This window comes from Setaria italica, chromosome III, assembly GCF_000263155.2.
Source record: "Setaria italica strain Yugu1 chromosome III, Setaria_italica_v2.0, whole genome shotgun sequence".
NCBI lineage: Eukaryota > Viridiplantae > Streptophyta > Magnoliopsida > Poales > Poaceae > Setaria > Setaria italica.
The window spans coordinates 15,503,931-15,531,928 of record NC_028452.1 but is presented as its reverse complement, the minus strand read 5'-3'; the positions used below and the strand labels follow the sequence as shown (position 1 = coordinate 15,531,928).

The window sequence follows — 27,998 nt, the reverse complement described above, 5'->3', positions numbered from 1 at the left end:
TGAGTAGATCAGCATTCAGCTCTCTTCTGATGGAACGTCTGATGAAAAGTGCTCTCAGTCCAGATCGCTGAGTGGATCAGCAAGAACCAAAAGCGCAACAGAAATCTCGCGACATGATAAGCTATGTCCGACTCTAAAAGCGCTAAGTCCGACTAGGTGATCCCAAGGTCTAAACAAGTTACATTGCCAATTCTACACAGTACCTTCGGCTGGATCTCAATAAAGGTACCCAGAACTTGGCCAAACACACTTCGTGACATGTTTTTTTCCGAATCGAGACTCGAGAGATAGTACATCCGGCGGCACCCCTTGCTTTCCTGCCCTACCCGAAACTGAAACCTGTGAAAATTGGAAAGGCTCAATAAGTTGACTGCAGAACTTTAACCAAAAAAAGACGTTTTAGTTTTCTTGACAAAGGAACTTAAATACAGCCGAACAGACTTCAATACGTAGGAAAAAAAACACTTGACCGGCATGCGTCTGAAACCTGACTGTTCCAATGTTGGTATGTTTTATGAAGTTGTTTACATGAAGCTGAGCAAAATCTCCCAATAGTTATTTGACACGTACTTTTCTAGCTGTGATATAAACACCTGGCTAGGTTGACCATCAATTTGCCAATTACATCAAAGCTTGAAGTATCAAAACAACAGTCAATGTTTATAATCATATGAGAGCTTGAAGTTAAACAACAATGAATTTCACAATGATACAAGAGCCAACAAGCAGCCAATGCAAAGTGGGGGAAACTGGACATGAAGATGACATCAATGGCCACCTTTCAAGATGGGGGACAAGTACAAATAATAAAAGTTAAAGTCAAACTCCTCAGGTCCTGGTTAGGTGGCTCTAGTAGCACTCCTCAGGTTCTGGGTTCGACTCCCCGTGGGAGCGAATTTCAAGCTAGGGTTAAAAAAATCCCCTCATCTCCCACGCCAAAGCATAGGTCTAAGGCCCAGCCCTGGTCGTTGGTCATCTCACACGGGCTACGGTGCCGCTACATAGGGTGGGGCAGGGGTTTGGAGGTTTTCTCGACCTGCGTGAAAAGGTCTTCTTCTAAGCAAAATACCCAGGGGCTATCTTAACCCGCAGGTTGAGTTTTTTAAAAAGTTATAAAGTCAAACTATTTAACTTGTCAGAGTACAGGTTTCTAAACCTTTGAAGCTGTGACAGCAATAGGTAACAAAAACATCATAGGGAAAAAAGAAAATAAATTATGGTTGGCACTTAAGGGTTGTAAAGATACCATGCTAATGTTTATAACTTTCATATAACTAAATGTATAACTCGATGGCTAAATGCACAATCAAATTACACGCACAAAGGTTGGGAATCCAAGAAATGACACTCATGTGTCAATTGTCATGGCCCATATATCATAAAGCAAGAGAGGTATTCATGGATTCACTCCCTGAGAGTGGCATTTCCAGAATTTTTCCCATAATGAACAATGTATGTAGAGAAGCATTGCTTCACTGGCAGTTCAATGCCAACAATTACTTTATATGAATAAGAACTGGGCAAAGGGTAATTCAGCCACTAAGAGCAGGTAATTGGACATGGACACTAAGCCTTCAAAAGACAAGGTGAGACAAGAGCACAATTGTAACCATACTGTACCATTGCTAAACACAGAAATTTGTGGTGCAGTACAGAAGTAATCAGCAAGTGAACTAATATTCATAACAGGTCTATTGAATCATTTGTGCTACCTCTTAGAACAAATGAACAAGTAGAATATCCAAAACAAGTCAACATCCAATCATATCGTTCATGCAATTTAATTCAAGAGGAAAATACACTAGTGGTCCTTAAACTTGTCCCAGGATGCTTATGAACGTGGAGGAAAGCTTCAGAAATATTGAAAAACTTAACAGTGTGGCTAGTTAGCTTACAAATGTTGAATGTAGACAGGAGCTTCAAAACTTTGTAAACTTTCTCATCAACCACGTCACATTTCACCTCTACTATCTTAAGGTGTTCAGATATTGCAGTTGTTTCATGTACCGGAATATTGTTTCCTTTCATTTCAAATTTATGGCCAGATCCCTGCAGTAAACAATCATTTCACTATGATCAATCAATGATGTATAATAAAACAAAACAATAATTGTCCCTCCATAAAATATATACTCCCTCCGTTCTTAAATATATGACACTGTTGACTTTTTTCATTTGTTTGACTATTCGTTTTTTCTACAAATATTTTTGCAAATAGATAAACCTACAAGTTAAATCTAAAGTACATTTGACAATACACATAATGATACACATTTTACTTTAGTTAACTAACTCGTTCAATAGATATTGGTGGTCAAAGTTGGAGTAAAAAGTCAACGGCGTCATATATTTTAGAACAAAGGGAGTACCTTAGAAGAAAATTCAAGAGTGAGCTTCTCTAGAAGTGGAGAGTTCTTGAGAATGCATTTTATTGCGTCCAAATCAAGAGCAACCGGAGCAGGTCATGTAGATCAAAGTGTCGGCTATGCCCTGCCAAAAGCAACCGGAGCACCCGAACCTGGCACCGTATGGCATGCCGGAACCAGAGGTTCACACGGAGGACGTCTCCATCAGAGAAAACATCAGCGATACCGTCGAACCTGAGCTCGCATGTTTCTAGAGGCGCGATTCCGCGGGTGAGAAGAAGATGGTCGACAGACTCCCGAAGCTCCTCCATGTCGTCGTCGTCGTCGTCGTAGCCGATGATGAGCAGGCCTGTCGCGAACATCCAGAGGTCGCGCCAGCGCCGGGCGAGCACGCACGTCCGCACGGCGTCCCTCGCCGGCAGGAAACGGAGGATGTCCTGGAGGACACCGTCGGCAAGTCGTCTATGCTGCTGCCGGCGCTCTCCGTAGGCGCCTTCTTGACCCTTTTCCCCCTTCTCCTCGGAGCCATTCCGTCGAACAGGCGGCGGGCGTCGGTGCTGAGGGATGAGGAACCATATGATCAGACAAAGACGGAAAGGGTGGAGATAATCGGATGAGAATATGGAAGCCTCGACGCTCGCCGCTGACCAGCTCACCTCCCCGCCCGCAGCCTGGGCCCTGGGGTGAGATCCAAGCAGAGGCAGGGTGATGGCCGAGGAGAGGAGATAAGGGCCCTCATATGAAAACGCTCCACTAGTGGAGTGGCTTCTCCGGCTCCAGCTCCTCCTTTTAAAAAAGATTTGGCAAAACGGCTCTTCATGTAGTTTGAAATGGCTAGATAAGATGAAATACCTATAATACCCTTTCATTTTCCTTTTCTTTTTTTCTTTTCTTCCTATTTATTTTCCTTCTTTTCTCTTCCTATTTACTTTTCTTATTTTTTTCTCTCCTCCCATTCCTTTTCCTATTTTTTTCTCTCCTTCTCTCTCCTCCCTATCTTCCCACCGCCAGCCTCCCTCTTCTCTCTCTTCCCTATCCTCCCACCGTCGCTCCTATCCACTCCTGACCTTCCACCTCCTCCCGGCTGTCGCTACCCCGCCTCCCGCCTCCGCCCCCACCTCCCGCCTCCTCCCGGCCGTCGCCATCCCCGCCCCCGCCTCCCGGTCGTCTCCGCCCCCGCCGTCACCGTCGGCCGCCGCTCGCCCGAGCTCTGCCGCCGCTCGCCCGCCCGAAGGTCCCTCCGCCTGCTCGCGGGCCCTCCCCAAGGGCAACAGTGGGCAACGAGGAGGAGGAGCTGCGAGAGCCTCTTTTTTTAGCTCCGCTGGCGTGAAACAGCTCCAAAGAGCGAGATTCCCGAAGCTCCGCCGGTGGAGCCGGAGCCATTTCAGACATCCTGCGCCCTTTGGCATGGCTTCAAGAGAAGTCCTCTAGTTTTTCTCTTTTTTGGTGTCCAGACTTCTTCACAATCACACGCACTCCAGAGGAAGAGAAATCCGGGGGTGTCCTATGTACCTTCCGGATCGATAAGTATACATCGCACGGCCCACACGGCCCGTCTGCCCAACAGCGCGCAGCCCAATTAGACAGCAATTAGACAGGAGAGAAGCACAGAAGCAGGCCGCTGACGCAGCTGTCCGTGAGCAACTGAGCATGATGTTTTTTTTTTATTTTCTATTGTAATCCTCGTAATAGCATCCAATAGTTTTATCAAACAGGTTCAACAGAAAACAAGTTCAACAATTTGGGAAAATCAATTCAACATTTTTTAAATGTTGAAATAGCATATCATAACTGTTGAAAGGATATAGTAAAAATTGTTGGCTAAATATATTAAAATGTTGAAATGATATAATAAAGATGTTGAGTATACATATTAAAATGTCGAAATGACATACTAAAAATGTTGGCTAATTATATTAAAATGTTGAAATAATAGATAAAAAATGTTGGCTAAGTATATAAAAATATTGAAATGACATACTAAAAACGTTGGCTAAGTATATTCAAATGTTGAGATGTTAAAAAAAATTAAAATAACATATTGGATCTCATTCTCATGCATTAATCCTAACATGTACAAATCTTCAAAAGGATTTTAAATTGAACACGTGGTTTAAAAGAAAAGATGGTTTTTAGTTTTGGATCCGTTTAGTTTTCCATCCGCCTCCTCCACTCATTACACGACACGCGTAGACATCCATTAGGCCTCCTCCAATGGTTAGAGTCAACTACTAGCTCATACGTTCAAGAGATAGTGTAAGAGAGATAGTGTAAGAGATGAGTCTTCCAATAATTACAGTCAAACACTAACTCTTATATCTATATAACCCCACATTTCAAACCTACATGATTTAAGAATGTGTGTATGAGACTATCTTTGAACAAGAGACAGCTCTTCATTCTCGTAAAAATCCGACGTGGTATACTTACCAGCTAGCTGGGGCTGTTTGGATATGAGGTGCTAAACTTTAACAGTATCACATCGGATGTTCGGATGCTAATTAGGAGGACTAAATATGAGCTAATTATAAAACTAATTGCATAACTCTGTGCTAATTCGCGAGATGAATCTATTAAGTCTAATTAATCTATCATTAGCAAATGGTTACTGTAGCACCACATTGTCAAATCATGGACTAATTAGGCTTAATAGATTCGTCTCTTGAATTATACTCCATCTGTGCAATCAGTTTTGTAATTAGCCTATGTTTAATACTTCTAATTAGTATCAAACATCCGACGTGACAGGTGTTAAATTTTATCACTGAGGAGGCCTTGTTGTCCACATGCTGCACGAAAAGCTGGTGCGAGGTGCTCTGCATGTGCTGTCCCGCAGCTACTGTGCGCTAGCCAATCCCGATCCAACAAGTATTACACGAATCTTATACAATGGAAGATAGGTGGACTAAAAATCTAACGGAAGATGTATAGGATTTGCAGAGAAATCCTCGTGCTAGCTTCTTCAATCTGTCATGATGAGGCCCAATATTCTTCAGCCCATGGCCGATTATCCTTTCTGCGCGTTAGCCATCTTTTTTTTCGCCGGCCCATCTCCCATCTCACCATGTGGATAACGTACGTTACAAGCCGCTGCCTGCCACGTAGCACACCTCGCAGCCTCTGCTCCCTACTCCACGCGCTCTCCTGCCTGTCTCCCGCGTCCTCTGCTGCCTTCGACTTCGACAACCCCGTGGGATGAGATCCCCCTCCTCGCCATGGCCGCGTCCCTCCTGCCCCCCGCCGCCACCCTCGCCAAGAAGTACCCCACCCTCCTCCACCCGTCCGGCGCCAGGCCACACGCCCAGAGGCTGATCTTCAGGTGCGGCGCGACCAGCGACGCCGCGGACGATGGCTGGGCATCCTTCGTGGACGAGCTCAAGAGCTCGCTGCAGGACCCGTCCGACACGGTGGCCAGCGACGCCGCCGGCGCGGGCGCCGCGCCGGACGACCTTGTGACCGCGCTGCCACTGGACGCCTCCGCCGACCCGGCCGGTGTCGGGGACACGACCAATGCCATCGCCGGCGCGGCGAACGAGCTCATGGGCGTGGACGCGTCCGGTGCGGCTGCCAGCAGCGACTCCATCCCGGACGGGCTCCTGAGCGTGCTGCACCTGGACGCGTCGAACCCTGCGGTGCGCGCGGCGGGCGGCGCGCTGTCCCGCCTGGACGCGCTCACGGCGGGGCTGTCGGACGCGCAGCGGTGGGCGCTGCTCGGGTTCCTGGGCGTGACATGGCTATACCTGACGGCGCGGCCGGGGGTGTTGAGCGGCGCCGTGGACACGTACGTGCTGGCGCCGCTGCAGCTGGCGCTGGACAGCGTGCTGGGCCGGCGGAGCCTGAAGATGAGCGACTTCGTGGTCGGCGAGCGCATCGGAGAGGGCTCGTTCGGGGTGGTGTACGCCGGCGCCGTTGTGCCGAAGAACGGCGCCGTCGTGGAGGAGCGGTCAGGCAGGGCCCGGACGAGCCTCCAGAACGACGACAGGTACAAGGAGAAGGTCATCCTCAAGAAGGTAAGCACTAAGCAGAGCGCAGCAAGACTGGTGTGGTGTCGACGAGAGAAATTGATGGCGATGATGGTGATCAGCTGATGTGTGGTTGATCGTGTTCAGATCAAGGTTGGCACGGTGGGGGCGAAGGAGTGCGGCGACTACGAGGAGTGGTTTAACTACCGCATGGCCAGGGCGGCGCCGGAGTCGTGCGCCGACTTCCTCGGGAGCTTCGTCGCCGACAAGACCAAGTCGGAGTTCATCAAGGGCGGCAAGTGGCTCGTATGGAAGTTTGAGGTATGCATCGCCATTGCGTTGAACTCAAATTCAGATATACCAAATTATGTTGCAACTTGAGAGTTCAGATATCCCAAAAAGAAATATTAAGATACCCAAAAAAAGATTAAATGAAAAATAAAAAAGCTTTGGCCCATGCAGGTCTCGAACCTGCGACCTTCGCGTTATTAGCACGACGCTCTAACCAACTGAGCTAATAGGCCATTTTTTGTCATTGGATATTGATAGCTTGATTATGACTCTTAGGGAGACCGGACGCTGGCGGACTACCTGGGCGACCGGGCGTTCCCGTCCAACCTGGAGCAGCTCATGTTCGGGCGCGCGCTGCGTGGGCTTGGCACGCTGGAGCGCGACGCGCTGGTGGTGAAGCAAGTGATGCGACAGCTGGTCACGTCGCTGAAGCGCATCCATGGCACGGGCATCGTGCACCGCGACATCAAGCCCTCCAACCTCGTCGTCACCCGGCGCGGGCAGGTGAAGCTCATAGACTTCGGCGCCGCCACCGACCTCCGCATCGGCAAGAACTACGTCCCCGACCGCGCCCTGCTCGACCCGGACTACTGCCCGCCCGAGCTCTACGTCCTCCCCGAGGAGACGCCCGAGCCCCCGCCGGAGCCCATCGCCGCCATCCTCTCCCCCATCCTCTGGCAGGTGATCGCCGGCCATCACCGACACTCCTCCTCTTGCTCTGCATCTCTGATCAGACATTTACAGACACGGACTCCCTTTGCGTTCCTTGCAGCTGAACAACCCGGACCTGTTCGACATGTACTCGGCGGGGATCGTGCTGATGCAGATGGCCATACCGACGCTGCGGACGCAGTCGGGGCTCAAGAACTTCAACGCCGAGCTCAGGTCCGCCGGCTACGACCTCAACAGGTGGCGGCAGAGCACGCGGCGGAGGCCCGACCTGCAGATCCTGGACCTCGACTCCGGGCGAGGCTGGGACCTCGCCACCAAGCTCATCTCGGAGAGGGGCGCCAACGGCGGGGGCAGGCTCTCCGCCGCCGCGGCGCTACGGCACCCATATTTTCTCCTGGGTGGAGATCAGGCCGCGGCCGTGCTGTCCAAGCTCTCGCTCATCAAATAGCATCCGTCCATGGCTCATGGCTGGGTACGTACAGGCTCTATACACATTGGATCATTGGAATCCTCTGATCGGTTCGTCGGTGTACATTACGCATTGTTGAGTCCTTGGCATACGGTGTTCAGCAATGTCATTGGCATTTTTTGCTGTGTAACCACTCATGGGACTATGGGAGGGATCAAGAGGGAGGCATCTGGTGACTGGTGTTACAATTTTCTGTTCTGTATGGGATTGCTTGAACAATGTGGTGCAGAGTTTCAGACACTAGCTAACTTTACATTATACTGGACAGAAATCCTACTTCCGCTGGTCAGTTCCTCCAAACTACGCAGATGCAGACTCCCAGAGAGCTCGTCGACTGGTTGCGAAATTCTGAGCTGTTCCCGTTTCAGCCGATCAGGTGTTTGGTCATGCTCGTCCTGATGCTATCCTGACAGACGAAATGGTCACCTAACATTTCTCCTGGCAGTATGGATCGAACTTCTTCTGGAGATCTTCCTGGTTGCCTCCGACCAGCTTGTCGATCTCCTTCTTGTCTCTCATGAAGATGAACGTTGGAGTTGCCCGTATATCGAATTGCGTGACCAGTTCCTGGAGAACCATTTTAAGGTGGCATTTTAACTTCAAAATCTACTTCTTTGCGCAGAAAAGAAAGAAACTCAATTGGAAAAATTCCGAATATTCATGTACCGGCAGTTCATCTACATCAACGGACACGAAAGCAAGATCAGAATGCTTCAAAGAAAGCTCGGCGAATAGTGGAGCAGCAATCCTGCATGGTCCGCACCAAGTCGCACTGAATTTTACCACAACCTGTCCACGTGGACATGTCAACATACATGGTTAACCTGATGAACAGCTGAATGAATTATGCAATGGACAATCAAATACAGCTGCAAACACCTCGATGGTATTGTGCCATCAGGGCCAACTCGTCGTGCCCTGATGTCACAAGGAAGGAGTATCTAGTAATTCACTCAGTGTTATCTTTTACTACTCATCTTGGGTACTTACCGTTTGCCCAAGTTCAGTCGCTTCGTCCAATTTCCGTTCCCAACACCGAAGATCTGGTACAACGGTCACTTTTCCGGCGCTGTAGTCCAGATGTTCCTCATCATCTACAGCACTCTGCAAACAGAACCATGATACAAATTTCCTGGATCAGAAACCTACTACAAGCTGCAAATGGCTAGTCTTTCGTATGATCGTATATTCTTTTTAGCAAAACCATGTATCATGTACGTATTAGCAAGCAGATCAAACGAGGCGGAATGGCAATGCATGTTGCAACCAGCAAACTAAAACTGTAATGGAGTAGGATGAGATGGTTTACACTTCCACAGCACCCCATCGGTTCGAGGCAATTCGTCAGGATATTGATCCGGAGCCCTGGATCGAAAATTTGAAATAGAAGATTAGTAATGGTGTCAATCATCCAAGAAAACAAAGAGGGTGTCAATGCCTTATTGCCATGCATAGGTGAAGGAAATAGGCTGATCAGATGGCATGAGACAAATAAATCGGTGAAACGTTTGATTACCCTTTGACATTATTGTTTCAAGATCTATTGAAACAAGTCGAGAAACAAAAGGGTTTCATAAAGATGGTAAATAGTACTTCAGCATTTCGATTGATAAATTACGAGACAAAAGGTCAAGGAGCGGGAGCATGCAAGTACGTTTGATTATCAAGAGTCACGCAGACCAATCGAAAAAAAAATTAAAAGGACAAGACCATGATAAAAAAAAGCCGAAACTTGTACAAATCATGCTGTTGATCCTTTGAACAGGATGTAGAAAGTGTAGATTCTGTTTAGATCGAACACGGCGCATAGCATCATTGCAAATTAAATAGGTTTCCGCAGTCCCCAACCATAACAAAAAGCATGAGATCAATGCATTGTTGGAGGAGAAACTGGTACGTACTGTTCCTCTGCAAAAGGCCAAGGGATGTTTGTATTCACCTCCCAACCGGACTCAATCCGGCAGCAAACGTCGACGGCAGTTTCCGTTTTCGCTCCCAAGCGCAGCGGCGAGTCGCGCGGCGTTCGGGTGCGGAGGACGGCACCCCGGCGGGGGGCCAGGAGGGAGGGGCGGGGGTGGCGCCGGGAGTGGGCCTAGGGGAGCGAACGAGCCACCGCCATTGCCGGGGCTGATCCCTGATAACCGTGGCAGCACGTTGACGGAAAATGCCCTTCGTGGCAATAGCAGCTAGCCGTCAAAGTAGGGGCGCGCGGGCGCGATCACCAGGACGCTTCAAATAGTCTGGCATTTGGCAAGGGTAGCGAGAGCGACCGGGAGCCCGGAAACGGGGTTTCTTTGGGCACCGAGGGGCAGTGCGAGAAAATGCATGCGACCCTGCCGGTCTTGGTCTTGCACGGCCAAAATTAGCTTTTGTCGGATGGGCTACTTGGCTGTGCTTCAAACGATTGGTAGCCTTTGGACGGGCGCTCTTTCGGCGCAGCCAGCCAGGCATCGGCCGGCGCCCGGAGCCACAAGGGGTGACAGGGCGATGCAACAGCAAGGCGCAGGCGCGCAGCGGCAGCCGTCAGCTGACGCTGGCTTCCAAGCAGCCGGCTCCGGCTGGCACGAAGCGGCCGCTACCACAGCCACAGCCCGGACGGTGTGTCGAGTTGCGGCCGGGGGACCCGCTTGACGTAACGTCACACGGCAGCTCCTGCTGGCAGCTACTGGAGAACGTGTCGAACCCAGCTACTGCTCCGCGCCACCAATGTGCAGAGGGCGACGCGGTTCGTTTGCGAATCCAGCCGTGCAAGCCCTTCGTATAACATGCGGAACGCAGACTGAAGATCAAATCTGCCAGACTAGAATTCTGTTGAGCAGCATGCTCGAAGCCACGGCAAATAACTTCGATGAACTCAATCCACACTTCCACAGTAAAGATATGAGCTCAACGAGTCAAGATGTTGTACACGGCTCCCGCGTCTAAAGCCAGATGACTTCAAGTTCTACAGTTCATATGCTCAATGCACTACCAACAATCTCTGATGCGAAAACTTCACGTGGGCACGCATGCTTCGGTACCAACATGCCCAAGAACCTATCAATGGTAACATGACATGGAACAGGCGAACAGCCTACATTAAAAATGATTCACATGGACATGCATTAGACACAGGCAACGAAATAGAAATCTCCGATGAACAATTACCGAGTAACACCGATCCCAACACCAAGGTTCCCAGCAAGCATAAGTGCATAAGCAAAGCATGTCCGACCATCTCACTATGGATGGTAGTTGGACATCGACTACAATACGATCCTACATGGATCGGGGATACACACGACCAGCGACAAATCGAAGGAAATAATGGCCCACAAACAATTTCTTGAGACGACACGGGAATCGTCGCTGATTGACATGCGGAGGTGCTTTGTCAGCCCATCGCATATTTCTGCGTCCAGCTGCGGGCTGTCGACTCATACTTCGGCCGGTCCGTCTTGTACATGTGGGCAATCTCGGGGACAAGAGGATCGTCCGGGTTGGGGTCAGTTAGCAGGGAGCAGATGGAGAGCAAGACCTGGAACATCCAACAAAGCAACACTCAAATAAGCAACAACACTCTAATTTCATTTCAGGTGTATAACATAACAATAACACGTCATTTCCAACAAAACCTAATTGTGGAACTGAATGAAAAATGAAATTCCATTTCCACATGGACGGTTCCAAAAAAAAAAGATTAATATGTTGGCATACAGCCAGCATATAAGGGCGCGCCTATGAAACTCCTATGATCATATTCAGCACACTATTAGAGGTGCTGTACTGCAAGTATGGTTGACAGAAGTACAATGTTAGTCTCCATTTAAACAGCTCAAAACATGGTTAAAGCATGATACAAGAAGATCCAAGCACCACGGTATGTTAGTAAAATAGCAAACAGGGTTCATAGAAGCATTCACCGAAAGGACAAAGGCCCTGATATTTCACAGATATATGGTTAAAGCATGTGAAATAAGAAATAGAAAAATATTTACCAACTAAATCAAACAAAAGGGCAAACAACATTAGATTTCAGATTGAGGGGGTGTTTGGATACCACCTGCTAAAGTTTAGCACCTGTCACATTGGATGTTTGGATAATAATTAGGAGTATTAAATATAGGGTAATTACAAAACTAATTGCACAGATGGAGTCTAATTCGCGAGACGAATCTATTAAGCCTAATTAGTCCATGATTTGACAATGTGGTGCTACGGTAACCATTTGCTAATGATAGATTAATTAGGCTTAATAGATTCGTCTCGCGAATTAGCTCGGGATTCTGCAATTAGTTTTATAATTAGCTCATATTTAGTCCTCCTAATTAGCATCCGAACATCCGATGTGATACTGCTAAAGTTTAGCACCTCATATCCAAACAGCCCCTGAATTTGCTAGGGGCATTACATCTACAATAGCAACCCCAAACAATGCAGATGATGACAAAAACAGCCCAGGAACAGACAGCAAAGGAACCCCAAACAAGGCAGTGAATGTTTCTGCTAACTAATCAATGCAAAATAAGTGATACCCATCAGTAGAAAATTCTTGCATCATCAGAAATTTAGATTTACTCATTTTATAAACATAAAGAAAAAATGAAAAGAAAAAGTTATGCTCATATAGAAAAAAAATATCAGTGTTCAGGATGACCTTAGAAATTGTCAAAGCAGGGCTCCACTGCTCTTTAAGAATGTCAAGGCATATACTTCCATTGCTGTTGATATTAGGATGGAAGACCTTTGTCTTGAAAGACACCTAAAATGAACAGGGCAACAAAGATTCAATAAACATGGACAAAGTTAAAACAACAAAATCTAAGTAAAAGAAACCTCAAGATTTAATGGCTCGTGAAGTTCAGCCATCAAAGGAAGATGCCAAAGCAGATTGTTAATAGGAAATGTAGACAGGTATCAAACATACAATAATCCATGACATTCTTAACATACCGTTTTTCTTGAAATTATTAGCATGAAATATTTAATTTGAGAGAAGCTGTAAGAAATTTATTATTTCCTCAGGTGTACGAAATCACTAACACAGTTCTAAACTACAACTCTGAAAGGATATATTAACAGGGATACTTCATCCAGGAAAAAAAGTTAATGCATTACCAGCTAACACTAAAAGATGATTTTATGCCAGCAGATAAAACAACTATAACCATATTATTAGTTGACCAAGGACAAAGTACTAACAGAAAGGTGAAGCTATCACATAGCAGAAGGGATAATGTACAATGATCTCCCTCCCCCCAGGATGATGACATTAGCAGGAGAAAAAGGAACAACAAAAAGCCTTTCTTGTTTACAAACTTTTACTCAGAAGACGCCTATACTTATTAAAGGGAACCACATTCAGGCTACCCAATACTACACATCTTGCAAGAGCGCACAATACACAATAACTAGTGAATAAAAGGGGAATTTGTAAATAAGATAAACCTCCTGAGTTCTAACCTTCGGAGGTTTGAAGGGGTAATCTGGCGGGAAATGAATGTTCACTAAGAAAACACCACCAGCATAGGGACTGTCAGGCGGTCCCATAATTGTTGCTTGCCAATGAAACATGTCCTCACCGGCAGGACCTGAACATTGTACAAGTGAAATTTGTTCATGAGAAGCAATGGAAAGGCATTGGGAAAAACAAAGTGAGCATGCAAGGACTGGCAATATGGTACAGACAAGATGACATGGTCTGGAGCAGTCATCCATAGTTCCAATAATTACTAGTAATCGTACCTGCACTGCATGATGTGGGGGGATCTCTCTGCAGGTCCTTCAATTCCTTCAGGATACGCTTCGATGCCATGACAAACTCCTGTTTCATCATACATTAGGTAAAAGAAGTCAACAAAAACATAGAACAAAGATTGCAGTAAATCATATCTATTTGTGTATTTGGAAGCAGAGATACGAATGATGAACAACAGAGTCCAAATTATGTTAGTAAAGTGTTGCAGAGAACTCAGCAAATATCAAGCCTGCTAACTGAATTGCGTGACAGTGTTCCATGACAGTCCTGATATTGAACATTTGTGAACCCCATAAAGCTGACTCAAACTTCAGTTTTCGGTTTAGGAAAAAATGCCAACAATTCTAGATAAACAAAAGAAGACACCTCAATCCCATATACTTGGATGATTGTTCAGCTAGCCCCCTAAGCTGGAACATTGGGCTTCCTGCTCTCATGCTTAATATTTGCAAGCTAGATTTCTATATCATAATATCATTTGGCAGCCAAAAATGTCCCACATAAAGTCCAATCAAAATTAGGCAGCAATCCAAACATTAGGTTTGGTTTGGCTCGATTATCACTCCTAATAAACTTAGAACTTAATAACATATCACATTTAGCCTCAACATATTTCATAGCTAAGTGATAGTATGGGCTAGCATGCAAATACAAGCAAGTTTAAGTAGCAGATAACCTAATGCTCCTTTCAAGAAGGCAACAATGCTTCAGAAGTCTGGATTAGTACTGTCAGGTCTCCAGCCCAATATACGAATTAACTCTTGCGAACCCCTTATAAATACTCTTACCCTAAAGACAACCAGATATGATAAGCACTTCTAATTTCTGAACTCTTAAGCCTTAACATGCGTATCAAAGTAACCTCCATGCTCCAGGTATGAGTTAAAATAGCCAACAGTCTTAACATGCATATCAAGTAACCTCCATGCTCCAGGTCAAGTATATATGAGTTAAAATAGCCAACATCTACTTCCAAAGGGGAGGCCAATAGCCGAAAGTTTAGTAATGAGGAATGATACAACCCACACTCCATAACGATGAGCAAACCTCTTAGTAATTCCAAATTATCAATTTCAAAACATTCTACCCTGTAAGCCTAGCTTACCATCATAACTAACAATACTAGTGTCAGAACAATATATCAATCATATTTCAGAAATGCACTTTCTAAACGCCCAGAGGGTCAAGGTAAGCTACCGGAAAAAAACAAAACAAAACAAGCTGAGTACAGAGGTGAAACCAGTACAGCACTACAGGCATCTCGGAGATCGGCCTGAACCATCACAAGAGCACGTCACAGCCAGCACGAGCGCATCGATCCTAAAATTCTTACAGAAAGCCCCTACACAGCAAGCAGACGGCCAACTTCATCCATCCAGATCCAGAACAACCAAAAAAGCCCCAATCTCTCACACCATCCGTGAAATCCAGAACACGAGCGCGTAAGGTCGAACACCCCATGCCCCAGCACCGATCGCCCAACGCCTCAAGCAGCCCCGCACCAAATCCGGCTCCGACCGACAACGCCCGGTAGGAAACCAGGAACCTACCACACGCGACACCGCCTCGGCGCGCTCCAAACCGGACCAAACCGCAGATCTACCCGAGACAGCCGCGGCAACCAGAAGAGAAGAGCGGGAAAAAAAAACCACACAAAAAGCTCGAGAGAAAAAAACACGCGCGCCTATGGGACGGATCCGGATCGGGAGGGGCCGGAGCTCACCCGCGCCGATCTGACCGGAGCGGAGGCCGAAAAAAATTCGCCCGAAAAAATTCACGCGGAAAAGCGAAGGCTCCCCACCTTCCGCAGGCAGCGAAGACGAGAGGTTGGGGACGGCGAGAGGAGAGAGAGAGAGACGCCTTCTCTCCCTCTTTTTTTTTTCTCCTGCCCCGCCCCGGGTCCCTCGCTTGTGGAGTTGTGGTGTGCGTGCGAGACGGGTTTCCAAAGCGTGTTCGAGCCGGCATTTATAGTCCGCCCGCTGGGCCTGCGGGGTGGGCAGAGGGGCGGAACGTTCGACGTACGTTGGTCTTCTTTATTATTTTTTTTCCTTCTGAGATGATGAGAGCAAATTGTCAGGATCAGAGATTATCAGAAGAGGAATCTGCGTGATCAGGTAAACAACTCGTATTAGGTGTTTATTTACCCAGTAGAGTTAGATTCCAACAACCGATGATCTACCTTCTCCTTCCACTGGTCTAGTGGTATGCGATAATATAATCTATTGATCAAAGTTGCAAAGATAGTGTTGACTAAAATCCCATTTGCAGGGAAGCTTTTCATCCCAAACCATGAAGGATGTGCAGTATTTTTTAAGAAAATTTAACAAAATTTAAGGATGTTTGACTGCGCACTTCATGAATTGTTACGCTTCTGCAGCGCGCTGCGTTTGTTAATTACTCATTTCGTTGCTTTGCATCTTACGCTCAAATTTTTCTGACCTCGCACTCGAGAGGTTTGGACTTCTTTCCTTTTTATTGATGTTTCAATTTCTAGGTTATATGGCAAATTGCAGCGTTGGTTTTGATAATTCGGTCGTAAAAGGTTGGCGTCCTTGCTTGGGTCAGATCAAAAGAACAGTCAGTTTAGCCAACACGGATTTTGGTTTGACTGGGCAAGTTCTTGCGTCTAATGCTACCATTTCTTCTACTTCTTTTTCTTCTCTCTACTGCACACTTTGAAGTCAAGAGAAAGCTACAAGGCGAAAGCTTTCGTCAGAAAGAAAAAAGGAATCAATCCATCGCTGATCCAGCGCAGATCTTGTAAAGGAAAGGAAAAACAGGACCGTTGTGGACCTGATGCAAACGTTCTGATCACTAAATTGTCTTCAGTAGGCCTCTTTTTCTCAACAAAAGCAGCAATTTGGATTTGTTTTTCACCGTTAGTACCAACTGCCAGTTCTTCAGTACCGGGGGTCCCACGTATCATACACCGTCACACCACACCGATATGGCGATATGCGATCTCAAAGTGTATAGCATAAAGCATGCACCAGTCGGCAAGAGATCAAATTGTCAGGAAATATGTGAACAGAATTATCGTGATTGAAACAGTCAACCAGAGTATCATTCTGCACCGACAATTAGAATGTATATGAGCCACAAGAAAATGCAAAACAGAGAGAATGCTCATTCGAACAGACTTTAAAAAGTTGTCTCAATTCTCAAACTGAATCGCAGCACGATCGACAAATTAACACGATGATCAGCAGCAGGACTAGAGAAACAAAACAACCACCAGTGCTAACATCATGGAACTAAGAACAGGAAACAATTTTACCAAAGAATGATCAGGAATCAACTGCAAAGGTTCACACACACACACACTAAATGCAGAGCTGTCAAACCTATTTCTTTCTCTAAGATGCCATGTTATTGCTGTGCTACTGATGAATGATCAGAAGGATCCCTCCCTTGGTTTGTCCTCCGGGGAGGTCTTCGTCTCCGAGTAGGAGTTCCGGATCTCCTCGATCCTCCTGACCACCTCCTCCATCCGAGGCCGCTCGTCAGGGACAACAGCAACACATGCCATAGCGACCTGGAGCATCTGGACCATCTCGTCCTCGACGTTCGGGTGCCTCAACAAGTCGACGTCGAAAACCTCTGACGTCCACTCTTCTCGCACCACGGACTGCACCCACCGGGGGAGGTGCTCTATGGAGTCCTCGCGGCCGGGGGATCTCAGAGGGGCTTTACCTGTGAGCATCTCGAGGAGCAGGACGCCGAAGCTGTAGACGTCGGATTTCTGCGTCGGTTTCTTGGTCTCGAGGATCTCAGGCGAGCGGTATCCGATGAGACGTGGGTGGACGTGGGGCGGGGCCATGAGCTGGGCAAGGCCGAACTCGGTGACGCAGGCGCTGAGTTCCTGGGAAATGAGGATGTTGCTTGACTTGATGTTCCCGTGGATGAACTTCCCGCCAACCTCGCCATGAAGATAAGCCATCCCACGTGCAGTGCCCAGAGCTATTTTCACTCTTGTTTCCCAGTCCAATGGATTTCTTCCAACAGCTTTATTCCCTGGGTATTTGTAATCAACAGTTAGTCTGTTGTCATATAATTTTCTCAATACAAACGAGTATAATGAGCAAGTTAGTCAGACTTTCAGATAATAAGTTAGCAAAATGGTTGAAACGGAAAAGAGCTACAAACGCTACATTTTGCAACGTCCTACAGCCGTCATGTTCAATTTACACAGTTTGCAGGTCATCGCAATTCATTACTTGAGCTACTTGCATCCCCAATCTGTGCAATAAAGGCTATCCTGTGAGCGCTGGCAGATCGCAAGTCAGTATTGGTGTGATACCTCAAAGCAGGTAATGGAAAAGCAAGGCACTATGGAACCACCATTTATTCTTTTGCACACACTGCAAGTTGCAACGGCCAGAAACCGCAAGTATAGCTCAAAAGCCTAAAATTTCTAGCTATAAGAGTAGGTCTTTTAGACTGTTCATGTGAACTCCAGAACAATTGTAGGAATCATAAAAACAATGAATAAATCAGTGAGGAACGTATATGTTGACATGGCTTGTAAATTGTAGTACTTCAATTATTTTATCTTCAGAGAGCTATCACCCAAGGGCCTAAAGGTAGTAGTACATAGGGAGTCTATATCTATCTTATACAAAAAATAACCATTCTACTATATCTAGGTGCATAATAATATCTATGAACCTAGAAAAGTCAAAACGACCTACAATTTGGAACGGAGGTAGTAGCTTATTATAAGCTACAAATTACAGAATTTCAACTCTCTAGTATCTACAGAGTTCTAAAGAATCAACATAAAGCACTACACTATGCTAGAATGCAAGTATGCAACCACCTGAGCCTTCAAATGTTGGTTTCTACCTTGTGATTCTAATTAAGCTTCTATCGATAGAGGGATAAAAAAAGGTTATGCTGCAAGCCTATTGGAGCTTCATATAGGTACCCGAATGAACTTGAATATGTTTTGCTCAAGCATATGTCTTGATCAAGGATCTATTTCAGCTATCAACATTTTCAAGTTGAAGTAAGCTAATAGCTTTAGTTTTCATTAGTACAAAAAAGGGGTTCAAACTAGCATTCTTACAGGTAGTAAAATGTAAAATGATTCAAATAGATTATTCAAAGTGAAGGACATACCATGCAAAGCAGCAGAAAGGCTACCCAATGGGACATAGTCATACACCAAGAGCTTCTCATCCTTAGAGTAATAGTAAGCACGCAATGGGACTGTGTTCTGATGCTGGCAAACCTTGCCAATTAGCTCCATCTGCTGTTCGAATTCCCTCTTTCCTGCCACCACTTCCTTCAGTCTCTTGACCACTACTGTTGTCCCATCCTCAAGAACAGCTTTGTAGGTAGTCCCATAACTTCCTTTTCCAAGGACTTCAGCCGAAGCCCTCAACAAATCCTCCAAGTCGAAATTATATGAACATCCCTCAAAGAAAAACAATTTATTCCTCTCTGCTTCTTGAATACCGCTGCTGTATTCTGCCTTGGATTTTTCTGCCCTTCCACCAGCAATAGCCTTTCCTTTGGATGAAGATGATGCCGCGCCAGGCTCTGCGTCTTTCTTTCTTTTGAAAATGCATACCAAGAGAATGATAATCAAAAGCAATACTATGGCCCCTACTCCAGCAGCTATTGCAATAATGACACCACGGCTAAGCTTTTTCCATATGCTTCTTCTGCCATTTTGGGGTGATGGTGATATTGGAGAGGGTGGGGTTCCTGGACATGGTTCCAATGGAAATCCACATAGAAAGGTATTTCCCAAGAAAGAACTAGCTGGGAACTTCTGCAGGGAAGGTGGTATAGGTCCACTCAGGTTATTGTTACTCAAATCCAAATGTCTCAATTTGGGGAGGTGAAGATCAGGGATGGGTCCAGAAAGAGAGTTGTTCTGGAGAAGCAATGCAGTCAGTTCAGTGATATCTTGCACTTTCAACGGGATTTCTCCATTGAAGGAATTGTATGACAGGTCTAAGAATGTTAGGCTGGAAGACAGTGTACTTGGTATAATTCCAGACAAGTTGTTGTGCTGAAGATAAAGGGAGTGCAGAGAAGGAATGGATGCTACGTCAGGAGGAAGATTAATAGTGAGACGATTTGACCTAAGGCTCAACACCTCTAGTGCATCAAGCTTGCCAAGTGTGCCCCCAGGGATAGGACCAAAGAGCCCTATTGCAGGTAGCCGCACTTCACGTACACGCTTCCCATTGGGCGTGCAAGTAATCCCGACCCACGATGTGCATACTTGGGTTGTGGAGGTCCAGTTGAGCTTTCTGCCATGAGGCAGTGATGCAGCAAATGCAAGAAGGGCCTGCTTATCAGAGTTCAGGTCAGCACCTTTAGCACATGGAAGATGCGTAAAGAAAAGCGCAGCAGAAAAAATAGCTATAAGCCTCAGATGCCACATTGTTAGGAACAGCAGGAGGAATAAGGGGAAAATGCAGTTATAATCCAAGAGTCTCCATCAGTGCATCACTCCTGCCACATAAAAGGGTGACAAGAGTCAACGATAAGTGAATACATGGTTTGTATTTTTAGAGTCAAGAGAACAGTATAAAAGTTCAGTTTACAAGTGGAAAACAGGTACAAAGGCAAGGGAATTTGTATAGAAAACATAATACATTGCATTTTCCAATGGGCGTTTATATGCCTTTTTCTTATAGGGTATTTGCATGATCTGTAACTAACCAAACAAGCAGCTACTGAAAAATATATGCTCCGAGAGATCTTGAAGAAAAAGAATCAGTTAATAGCATGCAAGAATCATTCCCACTGCTTAAGTTTTTAAATGTCAAACCAGGTATGGTTCTCCATCATTAAATATCAGATTCTAATCCTGCTAAAGAATAATAGTAAATATGCTTACAAGAATGTCATCTACCGTGATTCGTGAGACTAATAGGTTTTAGACCTACAACTTTATGGAGCTCGCTAGTTGAAACAGGACGAGCAGATTACACACAAAGTAATAAATTATAAACAATCAGCATCCTTTGGTAATTCCAACATATTTTATTGCCACTGCCCTCACTATCTTACATCATAATGAGGAACCTATACTTAGCGCCCTAGCTAATTTGCATCAGACACAGAAAGCTGGTCTAAGCTCCCTCATGAGATAATGATAAAGTGCTGTCCAGTTTGATATATTTCAAGGGGACCATCAGATTCCTCAACTGCCACACAGCAACCTCCTCCCTAAAGTAGTAAAACGAAACGAAAACAGAATGACACATCTTGTCTTCTCTTTTAGCCTCAACCGAAAGACCCGAACCCAAACAAATCTTCCGGTTTATCACAAGCTTTGTGAAAAGGACAGCTAGGATCATGTGCCATATAAAAGAAAACCAACATATCTTTTAGCAAGTAGCCATCACTCTTTAGCCTTTTCTGAAAAGGATAACTCCACAGTGTTAACAAAATAGCCACCGCGCCTAAACAATGGCGCCCGATCATAAACAGAACGGACACAAGGGTGGTGACAAAACACTACCCCTGTAGAACTTCTAAAGAGGAGGCACAGCACGTTGGTGGACTCCCTTGCACATGTGTAACTTACACAAAAGCAGCATTGCTGGGCACCTAACCTAGACCCAATTACTACACCTAATGCCGTTGTTTTCTCAAGGACCGATTGCTTTGGAAAAAGGCGTCAGCACGAAACCAAAAGTCCAGCATGTAAAGCAGGTGGTCTCAGATGCAAGAAACCAAAGGGAAAGAGGGCTTGACAGGCAGGGTGGGGCTCTGCTCATTGATGGGGGCGGCCATGGGCAGCACGGCGCCACAGCACACCGAGGAGGGATCTCAGGCTCCACGCCATAGGACAAATTCAAGGCAAGAGACATCACCATCTCAACACCCCATAGGACAATTGCAACAGTAGATGTACGAGTAAGATTATCAAGAGTTCCCCTGAAATAAAGATCTTCCATGTTCTCGTACCCCTACCCCCCCCCCCCCCTCCCCCCCTCTTCAAGCTTGGGAATTCCCCATGTTTTCTAGAATACGCAGGAGAGCTGCGTATCATTCCATTAAGAAGAAGAAATATTTGATACAACACGGGCTAGCCGGGCACGCGCACACGGGTTCGACGTTACTGATGTTTGTTACATTGAAACACTAGAGCAACCGTTACATAAAAGAAATTCCCCATGTAAATGTTGCTGCAAGTTGCAGTTCAGTACTGCACGCCTGACCTGCTCCATTGCATTATTTTCAAGTTGTTGTTTGTTTATGTAACAGTTGCAGGTTTTTTACACGAACGTGAAGTACAAATCACTAGTTCAGTACTTCAGTACCACTTTGTTTTTTGCGTGAAAAAAATATGTATCGCTTCACTACCACACCAATAAACGCAATGGCCCCGTAGAGATTCGAAGTGCTCGACCGCTCCCCTACTACTAACAAAAGCGCAATTCCAGTGCATTCTCTTTCCCCTTTCCTAAAGACAAAAGCATGGACGCATCGACCAAACAAAATGCGTTTGAAGAAAAAAAGCGGAACGCCATTTGCTTTCCTGCAACAGTGGCGCGGAGAGCGCAAGGAGCGGATTACTACATTATACCTACAGATCGTTTTCGCCGCGGTACGCAGTACTACTGTACTGAAGAACTCTGAATTGCGCCGTACCTCGCAAGTTGCCGTTGCAGGTCGGAATCTCGGAGCCGGAGGCGAGGTCCATTTCGCGCCGCGCGGCGCGCCGCCTCCCCGGTGGCGGCGACCCAGGAGTCCAGGACGCGGAAGGAACCGGCGGAGATGGCGCCCTGGGAGAGAATTCCAACCTTCACGGCGTCACCAAGAGAGCGCAACCGAGAAAAAACCCAAGCGCCGTCTCGGGGTCGCCGCCCGCCTCAGGGCCGGGCCTTGCGGTCACCGCCCAGAGGCCAGCCGCGCCAGGAATCGCTCCGAGGAGACAGCCCGATCCGCCGCGGGAACGGCCGGCATTCCACCGCGCCGGACCGGCCACCGCCGCCGCCCTCCTCCTCTCCTCCTTCCCCTCACCTCTCAGCCTCTCACGGTCTTTCTCTCTCTCCCTCCCGGTCTCCGTCCCCGCCCGCCTCTGCGCCTCCGTCTGACCCTCTCGTTGCAGACTTGCAGTTGCGAGCGGACGCAGGCAGCCAGTGAAGATGCTGAAGCCGCGGGAGGTGGAGTGCGCGCCGTGTGCGGGGTGCGCGCGCCTGCCTGCGTGCAAGCCCGCTGCGCGTTAAGAGAAGTGGTCTGTTCGTGGTGCCGGTGCGACGGGTTCTCTCATTAGTTCTGGAGGGGAGCTAAAAAGCAAGTGACGGATTTGCCCCTGGGCCCAGCGTGCAGTTTATGGCTGCCAGGAGGGAGCCGGATTGAGTGACTTTACTCAATTGAAGTCACGCTGCAACTTTGCCTCCATCTCCAGCGTCTATTATCGATCCAACGTCTCCGTAATTTCCCAAACAAAAGGGCCCAGCAGCCAGTGACCTGTGCGGCGCAATCGCCTTCGTCAGCTCGCTCCAGCGCGCAGGCAGGATCCTCCCGATCCCCAGACCCCAATCCGCGAGTGAACACACGTTGCGCCGCCCTCCAACCTCCATGCCGCCCCCGCCGCCAGCCACTTGCTTTTCTCGCGCAGGTAGGATCACGCTCGGCCGCTCCCAAATTCGCGGGCGAGCGCGCGCTGCTGCCCTCACTTCGACGCCGCGGGCATTCGAAAGACGAAGACGTCCATCGATGCGGCGCTACGCCAGCCTCAACGACGACAGTACAACACCAACGAGGTTACAAAATATGGCAACGAGCAAATGAGATTACAATACAACCATCACGTGAAGTTGCCTTGTGGAGGTCGATCATGTCCCTGATCCTTGCGTAGATGCTGACCTCCAACGCTAGCTGATCCAGGCGCCGTGCCTGAGGATGTGGACCTCCGGCCGGCGTGATGTGGGAGAGCTCGGGCGGCGCGGAATGCAGATGCAGGGGCTGGCGGCGGGGGCGGCACGGAGGGCGGCGCGCGTTCGCGCGCGGGTTGGGGATCGAGATCCCGCGTGCAGGCTGAAGCCAGCCGAGGAAGACGATGCGAGGAAAGTCACGCCGCTGGGCCCTTTCGTTGGGAAAGGACGGATGCGTTGGATCGAGAATAGACGATGGAGATGGAGGCAAAGTTGCAGCGTGACCGTGGGCCCAACAGAAGGACGCGGATGCTCGTGGGCTCGTGGCAAGCTGTGCTAGTCTGAAAAAAAATTGCTCGTTACTACGGAGTGGTAGCAGCAGTTAGTAGTTACTGCGACGATGGCAGACCTGTGGTACATTGATTAATCTCATGTACTGCTGTCCGATGCTTGGGATGCAAACAACGAACAGATAGAAAGAAAACTGAACGTAGCTGGCATGTATTCCTAACTGGCACTGGCCGTCGTTCCCAACCATAGCTCCTGCAGGGCTGTTGAAGGTGTGTTGTTGGGGAGATAAAAGAAAAAGGAACGTGTGTGGTTGCATCTGCGTGCTCCTGACTTGATTTTAGCTTTGCTTTTGCTCTTCTTTGATACCTCAAGTCATGTCGCTGGTGATCTATTTTTTCCTTAATCTCCTGGGTTTAGAAATCGAACTGTTGGCATTTTGGATTCACCTGTTTCTTCAGAGACAGGTGAGTTGTATAAACTGTCGTGTGTCCTAGTGATGGCCATTGATAGAGGTCGTCGTGCATTGAGCATTTTTTTACGAACGGGCACAAGAAGATTGTGCCTATTTCATTGATAGAAAAGGAGAGTACAACCGGCTAGTCGATAGATTTACAAGTGATTACTCACGAGCTAATAACGCGCTAGGTCCTTACTCACGAGATCGTGCATCGAGCATCAGCTGTGAATGTGATCGATGTAGCTACCTTGGGATCTTGCACTTGCAGCCGCAATGGAAAGGCAACTCCGGGCAAACATGCATACATGATCCAATCATGCTCGCTGCTGGTCAGCACATGGACTGACGACGGACACCCATGAGTAGGCCATCACCCAGCTCCTTTTCTGATCCTGCCGAGCTCATTCACGCTTGCAGCTTGCTCTGCTGCTAACTTTGCTAGTAGCTTTTGGTGCGCGTAGGCATGCATGCCCGTCGACCAGAAAAGAAAATCACGCAGATTTCGCCAAATCATGCACGGCCCCTCGCGGCTCTGCTTTCGGTTTCTCTCGCTTTTCTTTCTTTCTTTTCTTTTCTTTTTTCTTTGCCTTCCATAACAGTCATACATGGGTGCTTTCGTTAAAAACGAATTAAAAGAACGATCCATGTGGTTGATCGGAGTGGTTGCAAGTTTGCAGCCTTTGAAGGGATCTCTGACTCGAGAGTGTGTCGTAGCTCAGAGCAGGCCCGACGCAGGCACTTTTCGCTGTACCAGTTGGTTACCTAACCTGCGTCCGTAGTGACAGCGCAGCTCGCAAGGCGCCTGCACGTACCGACGTCCGCAACTGACGTCTGCTGAAGTACTGATCGATCATCGACGAGGACACGAGGTCACTCAACACGGGAATAGCCACGTACTGCTAGGCAACGCGACCCGCGGGCACGTTGCTGCTCGGTCGCGTTTACAGAGAAGTCACGTCTCACGTCCAACCGCCCATAGGAATTTTTGACGCGGAAAATGGTGGTGTAGGAATACATTTCATAACAACTTTTAGGTGTGCAAGTGTACCTCAAGTCCTGAACTGAATCGTGTGTTTTGTAGACAGGAACCAAAGGAGCTGGATTTGTTGTTCCTATTTCCAAAGCACAAGGCGTATCTGATTTCGTGTTTCCTGTCACGTCTGAGGTCTGATCCCTTGTTTATGACAACTTTATTCTAGGTTTCAGGTTTCCGCCATGGCGAGCCGATGCCTTTTTATCAGAGTTGGATGGTTGGCCCCAAGTAATTTCCTTAACAGGTCACATCATCTGTAGCCAGTTTTAATGCAGCGTCCTTCCTATCCTAGCTCAAGAAAGGTTAAGCACAATCCCAACGTGCCATGGCGCCGCCCTGCCCTGCTCTGAAATAGATAGCCAGGCCGGGAGGTCCTTGTCGGCCTCTTCTCGATCGGTTTAGTTCAGGCCAGAGTTGGGCTGCTACTGTGCCACGGGCCGCTGCCTCTCGTTAACTCCATCCGCCTGATTATTCCCGCGTCCGCGGGCCTCAGACGGCATGCGCAGCTCCCCCGTGCAGCCGTGCCCACAGCCACACCCCGGTCCCGCGAGCCAATCTCTCGTTCTCTCCGCTGCGTTGCCCCATTCGAATGCCACTCGTTCCCAACCACTTGGGGCCTGGTTGGCCGCATCAACCTCCAACCAGACTCCCGGCATGGAATTTTTTTTATTTTTTTATTTTAGTATTTTGCAAAAATATATGATCTAAAAAATTACAAATCTATACCTATACCGCTATTTGAAATAGAGGAAGTCAGATACCATCAGTTGAACCGACGGTAAGTTCCCTCCTCTAGACAATATACTTTTAAAAAATCATAACTAATTCATATGAACTTGGATGGAGATAAACTTTATATGAAAATTGTAGATCTCGACGAGATCTACAACTTATTAGTGCAAACTTTTTTCATTTAGTGTTATCTTAGTATTCAAATAATCAACATAAGTTTCAGATTTAAAATTCAAATTTTAGATTTGAAACTGGGCAGCACACATCCAAAAAAATCATAACTAATTCATATAAATTTGGATAGAGATAAGTTTTATATAAAATTGTAGCTCTCGATGAGATACAACTTTGTGGTTCAAACTGTTTTCATTTGATGCCATCTTTGTGCTCAAATAATCGACACAACTTTGAGATCTAAAATTAAATCTGAAAGTTGTATCCATTATTTGAGTATTAAGATGACACCAATGAAAAAAAGTTTGAACTAGAAAGTTGTAGATCTCGTCGAGATCTATAAGCTTTATATAAAGTTTATCTCCATCTGAGTTCATATGAATTGGTTATGATTTTTTAAAAATGTACTACTTAGAGGAGGGAACTTACCGTCGATTCAACTGTCGGTTGCTTGCTACAGTACACCTTTACAGCGGGTACAGATTTGCAATTTTTTGTTTGGCCATATATTTTTGCAAAATACTAAAATAAAACATATAAAAATAAAAAAATCGGCGCCATGCAACCTTGAGTTGATTGGTTGCCTAAGCTAGGTAGTGGGCTTGGCCCGCAGGATGCAAAATAGGTCCCTGAGCTTGGTTCGCTGGGTGCGGCAAAAATTCTCGTTCCCCCAAAACCAGGCTTGCTCGGTGCAGCGCGGATGCGATGAAAAAAATGCCCGCAGGGTCGCTAGGGTCGCTTGGTACGTAATATGTGCAACTAATTACCGTCTCCATGCAACCTAGACGGAGCGAACCATGGAACCAAACAGGCTGGTGTTGCATGCGCAGGGCTTGGCCAGGGGGGGGTCTGGTTCTGTGATGCGAGCCTGGCTCAGCAGATGTTGCATGCGCAGGGCTTGGCCAAGGGGGGTCTGGTTCTGTGATGCGAGCTTGGCTCAGCAGAGAAGACAACCAATCCCCTTGATGTACCCCTCGGTTTGGTGCGTGCAATGCAAACGGTTCGACAACGACCTCTGCCTCGTGGCGCGGCCAACATTGCCTCTGCCACTCCCAGCGTATGTACATTCAAATCCCAGGGGCTCACCCGAGGTGTAGGTGTCAGGACGTTAGGTGTCTTTCGGCTGGCCTAAAGGCCAATGAGATTGCGATTGGATCGAGGCTAAAACGTGATTAGAATATTAGATCAAAGTCGAACTCGAGTACAGCAGTGCCGCACAGGGTCGCCGCCGCACGCGTGCTGCGCCCGCACTCCCGCCGCATGCGAGCGCGATCCCCACAGGAGTCGTGACTTGTGCACGTGTTGTTTCTATTCTTGTTCGACTGCATCGGATAAGATCAGGCTATTCCTGTTTGATTGCGCCGGTACCCAGGTACGCTGCTCGATTGTCAATTCTTCAATTCTTCATACTATTAATTATTAATTTACTATCACAAGTTATTTAATTTCAACTGATTGATAACTATTGTGTATTTATAATAATTTTAGCATTGTGGGATATCATGTCGTCTAGAAAATATGAATCAGGCTGTGAGAAAAGAAAAAGGAAAAGACGTGTGGATGAATTGATAGAATCACATAGAGAAGCTATGGATAAATTTTGCAAGAGTTATCAGGGCCCTGAGAATAATACAGGCGCTTCGACGAACCCAGATGAGTTGGCAATAGTTGTTGCGGATGAACCAACTAATGAGAATCAACAAGAAAATGTTAACATCAACTTCGATGATAACAATGTAAGTGACTCCGAGAATACAGTAAATGCATCAGGTGCACATGCATAGTCTGCTAGTGTTGATGAGAAACCAATTTACACTTCAGATATTTATGATCCAAAAAATTAGGATAATATTGATAATAAAGAAAGAGATATATTAGTCAAGAAAGGGCCTATAAGAGAAGAAAATATCAAATTTCCTCTAGATGCTACCTCAAGATATTTTTTCATATGCTCATTATTCTA

The 27,998-nt window shown here is 46.9% G+C and overlaps 4 protein-coding genes, 1 long non-coding RNA gene and 1 other non-coding gene across 13 annotated transcripts; 1 reads left to right on the top strand and 5 right to left on the bottom strand.

The window, feature by feature from the left end:
- Nucleotides 1-3,266, bottom strand: LOC101770394. 3 transcript variants are annotated; one of them, XR_002676872.1, is made up of 4 exons: nucleotides 3,015-3,266; nucleotides 2,370-2,923; nucleotides 1,896-2,049; nucleotides 1-339 (listed from the first exon to the last, which is right to left on the bottom strand). It is a non-coding gene; the product is annotated as an uncharacterized LOC101770394 (long non-coding RNA). The 3 variants fall into 3 exon arrangements; XR_001163657.2 differs by having other exon boundaries at nucleotides 3,023-3,266; XR_001163656.2 differs by having other exon boundaries at nucleotides 2,370-3,266.
- A 2,224-nt stretch (nucleotides 3,267-5,490) lies between these two features.
- LOC101770809 (serine/threonine-protein kinase STN8, chloroplastic) lies at nucleotides 5,491-8,170 on the top strand. 2 transcript variants are annotated; one of them, XM_022825161.1, is made up of 5 exons: nucleotides 5,491-6,376; nucleotides 6,476-6,649; nucleotides 6,896-7,300; nucleotides 7,392-7,763; nucleotides 8,029-8,170. In XM_022825161.1, exons 1-4 carry the CDS (start codon nucleotides 5,582-5,584, stop codon nucleotides 7,737-7,739), a joined length of 1,722 nt encoding a protein of 573 aa, XP_022680896.1. In that variant the 5' UTR covers nucleotides 5,491-5,581; the 3' UTR covers nucleotides 7,740-7,763; nucleotides 8,029-8,170. The 2 variants fall into 2 exon arrangements, with proteins under 2 accessions (XP_022680896.1, XP_004961737.1); XM_004961680.4 differs by lacking the exon at nucleotides 8,029-8,170 and having other exon boundaries at nucleotides 7,392-8,000.
- On the bottom strand, nucleotides 6,779-6,852 carry TRNAI-AAU. The gene has a single exon. It is a non-coding gene; the product is annotated as a tRNA-Ile (tRNA).
- Nucleotides 7,945-9,974, bottom strand: LOC101771449 (thioredoxin H5). Of its 3 annotated transcripts, none has more exons than XM_012844856.3 (5): nucleotides 9,662-9,974; nucleotides 9,070-9,125; nucleotides 8,751-8,864; nucleotides 8,427-8,549; nucleotides 7,945-8,327 (listed from the first exon to the last, which is right to left on the bottom strand). In XM_012844856.3, the coding sequence occupies exons 2-5, from the start codon at nucleotides 9,085-9,087 to the stop codon at nucleotides 8,187-8,189; spliced, it is 396 nt and encodes a 131-aa protein (XP_012700310.1). In that variant the 5' UTR covers nucleotides 9,088-9,125; nucleotides 9,662-9,974; the 3' UTR covers nucleotides 7,945-8,186. The 3 variants fall into 3 exon arrangements, with proteins under 3 accessions (XP_012700310.1, XP_004961739.1, XP_022680897.1); XM_004961682.4 differs by having other exon boundaries at nucleotides 9,700-9,974; XM_022825162.1 differs by lacking the exon at nucleotides 9,662-9,974 and having other exon boundaries at nucleotides 9,070-9,641.
- An 860-nt stretch (nucleotides 9,975-10,834) lies between these two features.
- LOC101769713 (ubiquitin-conjugating enzyme E2 11) lies at nucleotides 10,835-15,455 on the bottom strand. Of its 3 annotated transcripts, none has more exons than XM_004961676.2 (5): nucleotides 15,299-15,455; nucleotides 13,485-13,563; nucleotides 13,203-13,330; nucleotides 12,397-12,501; nucleotides 10,835-11,277 (listed from the first exon to the last, which is right to left on the bottom strand). In XM_004961676.2, the coding sequence occupies exons 2-5, from the start codon at nucleotides 13,552-13,554 to the stop codon at nucleotides 11,134-11,136; spliced, it is 447 nt and encodes a 148-aa protein (XP_004961733.1). In that variant the 5' UTR covers nucleotides 13,555-13,563; nucleotides 15,299-15,455; the 3' UTR covers nucleotides 10,835-11,133. The 3 variants fall into 3 exon arrangements, with proteins under 3 accessions (XP_004961733.1, XP_004961734.1, XP_012700297.1); XM_004961677.2 differs by having other exon boundaries at nucleotides 15,221-15,453; XM_012844843.3 differs by lacking the exon at nucleotides 15,299-15,455 and having other exon boundaries at nucleotides 13,485-13,582.
- Nucleotides 15,456-16,604: 1,149 nt separating this feature from the next.
- On the bottom strand, nucleotides 16,605-22,718 carry LOC101769308 (probable inactive receptor kinase At5g58300). The gene is made up of 3 exons (XM_004961675.3): nucleotides 22,120-22,718; nucleotides 18,619-19,968; nucleotides 16,605-17,511 (listed from the first exon to the last, which is right to left on the bottom strand). The coding sequence occupies exons 2-3, from the start codon at nucleotides 19,895-19,897 to the stop codon at nucleotides 16,892-16,894; spliced, it is 1,899 nt and encodes a 632-aa protein (XP_004961732.1). The 5' UTR covers nucleotides 19,898-19,968; nucleotides 22,120-22,718; the 3' UTR covers nucleotides 16,605-16,891.
- Between the last annotated feature and the right edge of the window lie 5,280 nt (nucleotides 22,719-27,998).